At 39.7% G+C, this 5,717-nt stretch overlaps 1 protein-coding gene across 1 annotated transcript; it reads right to left on the bottom strand.

The window, feature by feature from the left end:
• Window positions 1–580: 580 nt before the first annotated feature.
• Window positions 581–3,261, bottom strand: BSPH1 (binder of sperm protein homolog 1). Its single transcript, XM_059383385.1, has 3 exons — window positions 3,168–3,261; window positions 1,087–1,218; window positions 581–723 (listed from the first exon to the last, which is right to left on the bottom strand). Exons 1-3 carry the CDS (start codon window positions 3,259–3,261, stop codon window positions 581–583), a joined length of 369 nt encoding a protein of 122 aa, XP_059239368.1.
• Between the last annotated feature and the right edge of the window lie 2,456 nt (window positions 3,262–5,717).

Below are 5,717 nucleotides of genomic sequence, written 5' to 3'. Positions count from 1 at the left end.
TCCATGTATATGTGTGTAGATAGGCATCCGTTTCTATTTATAAAATCACCTTAAAATATTAGAAATATTATATTGGGTACACATGTTATACTCTGTGATTTCCCCTCCAATTCTGTGGCATTTTAATTATTTTTTAAATGTATTTTTTAATCTTAATTTTTTAATTTTATTTTTTAAAAGATTTTACTTATTTATTTGATAGAGACACAGTGAGAGAAGGAACACATGCAGGGGGAGTGGGAGAGGGAGAAGCAGGTTTCCCACTGTGCAGGGAGCCTGATGTGGGGCTCAATCCCAGGAACCTGGGATCATGACCTGAGCCCAAGGCAGATGCTTAACGACTGAGCCACCCAGGTGCCCCAGAATGTAGGTTTTCATATCAAAACCTCATCATCCACCATCCATAGCCAAAACCCCATTATTAACAGCCGGATCACCTTCAACTCATATCTCAGGAAGAAAGAAAATTAAAAAAGCCTTATAAGGAGGGTCCTAGTTTCTCCTTTCACAAAAGAAACTGAAGATTACTTCCCAGGAGAATGATTAGACCTTTTCATGCCCTTCCCCAAAAATCTCACCATCAGTCACAATATTTCCAAATCTTGTCTTTGTTATAATGCTGGGTCAGGGAACACCATTTTTTCCCAAAGGCATCCCCATCTTCAGTACATTCCCTGTAGATCATGTGTCTGTACCAGAAGGGAAACACGCATTTTGCAAAGTCTACAGAGGAGGGAAGCAATCAGAATAAGAAATCTTTCTATTTTGTTATTTCTTCTTTGCCATGTCTCTCATGCACACATGTCTGTGCCCCCCCAAACCCTTCCCCCGCATTCAGCACCGTCTGCTTGGCAATATTGGTGGGAGATTGAGGTTTTGCTAAAAGTTTGCTTTCAAGGTCATGTATTTGCAGCTCTCATAATGTCCTTGGTGCAATGTGATTTGCATACTGTCAGAGACCTACCTGCACAGATCTCCTTTTCACAGTGTCATTGACCATGGAGTCCCCGTACAGCGCCCTCTTGTGGATCCTATTGAACAAATATCACCCAACCTCCCTGCCGTATTCAGAGACTGGACACTCACCGTCTTCAGAGCAGTATTTCCAATAGCCTTGGTAAGTCTCATTTAGGGAACACCACTTGTGTTTCGTCTTGAGCTTGATGCAGTCATAGAATATTCCATTTTTGTAATGGAATGGAAAGAAACATTTGCCATCTGGAGAAAACAAAAATTCTTGGTCTTTCTCTGGGAGTGTTACTTGGGATGTTACAAACTTACTTTTTTTTCTTAATATATTATCGGTCCATTTGATCGATCTCAATTTGACATTGAGAGAGAGAGGGAGAGAGCATGAGAAGGGGAAGGTCAGAGGGACAAGCAGGCTTCCTGCTGAACAGGGAGCCCGATGTGGGACTCGATCCCAGGACCCTGGGATCATGACCTGAGCTGAAGGCAGTCGCTTAACTAACTGAGGCACCCAGGTGCCCTACAAATTGACTTTTGTCTTCCCCTGGTTGCACTGAAGTGAGAGCTGCTCCCTGGGGTCCTGTTGAATACTGAGTCACTTAACACTTTTCTCCATGGTATAAACACTCTTGATATATTTTGCTTAGCATTTGGCCCCAGTTCCAGAAAACTCTCCTAAGCTTAGAAACATAAATGTGAGACTTATCTATTGAACAATTTCCCCTCCATCTCTTTTCTTCACCTTATTACACACACACACACACACACACACACACACACACACACACATAGTATATAGCCTAGTTTGTATCTATTCAGTTTTCTCCACGCCTATATGGACATAACGTGTATACGGACATTACGTATACACACCTGTAAGTCTCTACAAGACACACACAGGATACATACTATACATGGGCTCTCTGCACAGAGTTTTTGCTCCCTCGTAAAATGAATCATACTTTATATCCGTAACTTGTTTCTAATTTAGCTTATCACAAAAATCCTTCCCAATGTATCTTTTTCTTCCCCCCTCCTGGCCTCCATTTAAGACAGTGTTCAGAACTTTCTCTAGAATTGAACTCATCATCTTTCTCTCTCATTTATATTCTTCCTCAGTGAAGGGCATCTCTATCCACCTACCTGAGCCAAAAAAAACCCTTACCCCATGTATCCTTTTAACATTTGTAGCTCTAACTCCTTTCTAATGTCAATTCATATTCTGTGATACGGATTTTGCCAAATTGACTCAACATTTCCTGTATTCAGATTGTTTTCCCTCTCTGCAAAGCTGAAGCAAACTTTTCATGTATGTAAATTCTTAGGTACTGAAGCATTTATTTCTACAGAATGGAATCCCAAAAGTAAGATTCTTAGGTTAACGCACATATGAACTGTTAATGTTATTGGATATTGCTTTCTCAAAGGACAGTAGCAATTCATGTTTCCTACCAATGTGCCCTTTTACCTGGATTTTCTTCACCCTGAAGTATTTATACAATCTTAAGGTGTATACCTTTTTATCTTTTAAAAGATTTTATTTACTTATTTGACAGAGGGAGATCACAAGTAGGCAGAGAGGCAGTTAGAGAGAGAGGAGGAAGCAGGCTTCCCGCTTGAGCAGAGAGCCCAATGCGGGGCTGGATCCCAGGACCCTGAGATCATGACCTGAGCTGAAGGCAGAGGCTTTAACCCACTGAGCCACCCAGGCCCCAGGTGTATACCTTTAAAACAGATTATTCCTGTCTTGCTTTAAAATAGATGATACAAAGTAGAATGACCAGAGTCTGAAGCCAGCAAGCATTAGAAAAGGTTACTTATTATTACTATTTGATGCATTCTTGGCTGATATGCTATTTATATTACTATGGTTATGGTTTGTTTAAATATCTGATAATACAAGGCGTTTCTCCAACGCTTTCCCCCCCATAATATTCCTAATTACTATTGGACATTTTTCCCATGTGAATTTTAAAATTAGGTATTTTCTGGTTTATTGGCAGAAATTAAAGAGTAGTGCTGGTAAAGATCAGGGTGACTCTTATTTCTTGTTTTTCTTTATCTGTTTACAAATTCCTTTTATCAAATTTACAAAAAGAGAGAAAACATTTTATCAGGAAAAAACCCACTGATCTCCCCATTTTTACAAAATTAAAAGAAAATATCCTTTAATCACAAAAGTTTTCTGATCATCTTACCTTTGACTTCTGGAAAGTGAATTATAGTTTCTGAAAAAGAAAATTGGAAGCCGATGTTTATTTCACTATTCTTATTTCTTCCAACCCAGAACATGGCATGATCTGTCATTTAGGACTCGCTTTATGTTCTTCAATATGATTTTATCATTTACTTATTTAAGTCCTGGACATTTCTTTTTTTCTTTTTTTCCGATTTTATTTATTTATTTATTTAACAGACAGAGATCACAAGTAAGCAGAGAGGCAGGCAGAGAGAGAGGAGGAAGCAGGCTCACCGATGAGCAGAGAGCCCAGCACGGGGCTGATCCCGGGACCCTGAGATTACGACCAGAGCTGAAGGCAGAGGCCTTAACCCACTGAGCCACCCAGGCGCCCCAGTCCTGGACACTTCTTGCTGATTTAACCCCAAAGTGTTTTTTGTCACTGACATAAAATAGAATGATTTTCTTTTCTATGAGTGTCTACTGGGTTCTTACCAGTATAGGGTAAAACAAGTGGTTGTTACATGTTTATCTTATATGTAGCCACACATCCAGATTCTCTTATTTTTAAAAAATTTCTTATTAAGTTTCATTTTAATTTTCATATAGTTCAGATTTTCTTATTGAAGCTAGGAACATTTACTAGTTTTCCTAGGGCTTTTTGAAGTATGTAATCATACAATTATACTTCTTATTTTCTCTGCTTAATGGGTTATTTCCTTTTTGCAATATCACCTGCCTTAGGGCCCCTCCACCCCTGACAATGTTAACTAGTACTGGTCACAATCGATACATCCGTGCAGACGGAGTGATATTTGGGTTAAGAATGTTCATTTCAGGGGTGCCTGGGTGGCTCAGTGGGTTAAAGCCTCTGCCTTCAGCTCAGGTCATGATCCCGGGATCCTGGGATTGAGTCCCGCATCGGGCTCTCTGCACGGCAGGGAGCCTGCTTCCCTTCCTCTCTCTCTGTCTGCCTCTCTGCCTACTTGTGATCTCTGTCTGTCAAGTAAATAAATAAAATCTTTTTTTTTTTTTAAAGAATGTTCATTTCAGCACAGCTGATAATAACCCCTCAGATAGAGATCAATCCAAAAATACCAATCAGTAAGGGAATTTAAAAATAAAATATTATTATTTTTTATTTGAAAGAGAGAGAGAGCATGAGCAGGGGGAGGAGCAGAGGGAGAGGGACAAGCAGACTCTGCGCTGAGTGCGGAGCCAGAAGAGGAGCTCAGTCCACAACACTGAGATCACAACCTGAGCTGAAATCAAGAGTCAGACGCTTGACCTCCTGAGCCCCTCAGGCGCCCCTTCAATACATAGCTTTATAATACTGCAGACATTAACAAAGAGGAACATATAAATAGATATGAAAACATTTGAACTTCATCTTTAGGTGACAAAAGGCATTTTCTATTTCATTATGTTCTATAAGACTCTGTTTTTACAAAAAAGAAAAGCCCATTTATGGAGTTGTATGAGATGATACATTCGGTCACTCAAAAATATTAACAGTAAAATTGACAGTAGCATTATAATTGCTTTCTTCTTCTTTTTCCTTATCTATTCTTTTTAAAGAATTATTTATTTGAGGAGTGCCTGGGTGGCTCAGTGGGTTAAAGCCTCTGCTTCAACTCAGGTCATGATCCCAGGGTCCTGGGATTGGGTCCCTGCATTGGGCTCTCTGCTCAGCAGGGAGCCTGCTTCCCTCTCTCTCTCTCTGCCTGCCTCTCTGCCTGCTTGTGATCTCTGTCTGTCAAATAAATAAATAAATAAATAATATTTTTAAAAAGTTATTTATTTGACAGAGAGAGAGAGAGAGAGAGAGCACAAGCAGGGTGAGGAGCAGAGGGAGAGGGAGATGCAGGCTTCCCCCTGAGCAGGGACCCCAATGTGGGGCTTGATCCCAGGACCCTGTGGTCATAACCTAAGCCCAAGGCAGATGCCTAACTGACTGAGCAACCCAGGCTCCCCTTTCTTTAACTATTCTTAACATAGTTTGTACGTAATCTTACATATGAGGACATAAAATATGATTTCTTGCCAGGAAAAGGAGCATAATATTGAACGATTTTATATTTTATTGCCAAATTAAAAAAACAACTCTAAGAGTTTTTATCAACTCACCTACAGCTGGAGGATCATCATCTGAAAGACACAATTTTATTTTTAAATTAATCTCTCCACCCAACATGGGACTTGAACTTACAACCCAGAGATCAAGAGTTACACCTTCCACCAACTAAGCCAGGCGGGTGCCCCGAAAGACACAAATTTTAGCAAATACTTATTTCACTAGATTTAACCTTTAGACTAGAATGAAATGCAAATATTTTCCTAAATTATAATCCAGTAAGGATAATATTTTGAAGGAGCTGCGTCAGAATTTCAGTGGTGCTTTCTTTCAGTAGTGTAATTGTGGGTGATTTGTAATTTTTCCTTTTGTTTTAACTGTATTTTCTGGGGCTCCATGTTATCACATGGCACCTGTTTTATTTCGGTGATAAAGGATTTCTCTCCTTACAGTAATCATTATTATTTTCTCCCCAATGAGATGGAAGACTCTTTC

Source organism: Mustela nigripes, chromosome 17, assembly GCF_022355385.1.
Source record: "Mustela nigripes isolate SB6536 chromosome 17, MUSNIG.SB6536, whole genome shotgun sequence".
NCBI lineage: Eukaryota > Metazoa > Chordata > Mammalia > Carnivora > Mustelidae > Mustela > Mustela nigripes.
This window is presented reverse-complemented; position numbering and strand designations above follow the sequence as displayed.

Excerpts from the sequence above, each read along its gene's own strand:
- BSPH1 (XM_059383385.1), bottom strand. The coding sequence starts at position 3,261 with ATGTTCTGGGTTGGAAGAAATAAGAATAGTGAAATAAACATCGGCTTC. Across the intron at positions 1,219-3,167 it reads TCACTTTCCAGAAGTCAAAG|ATGGCAAATGTTTCTTTCCA; the intron begins GTAAGATGATCA and ends TGTTTTCTCCAG. Across the intron at positions 724-1,086 it reads GAAATACTGCTCTGAAGACG|ACTTTGCAAAATGCGTGTTT; the intron begins GTGAGTGTCCAG and ends CCTCCTCTGTAG.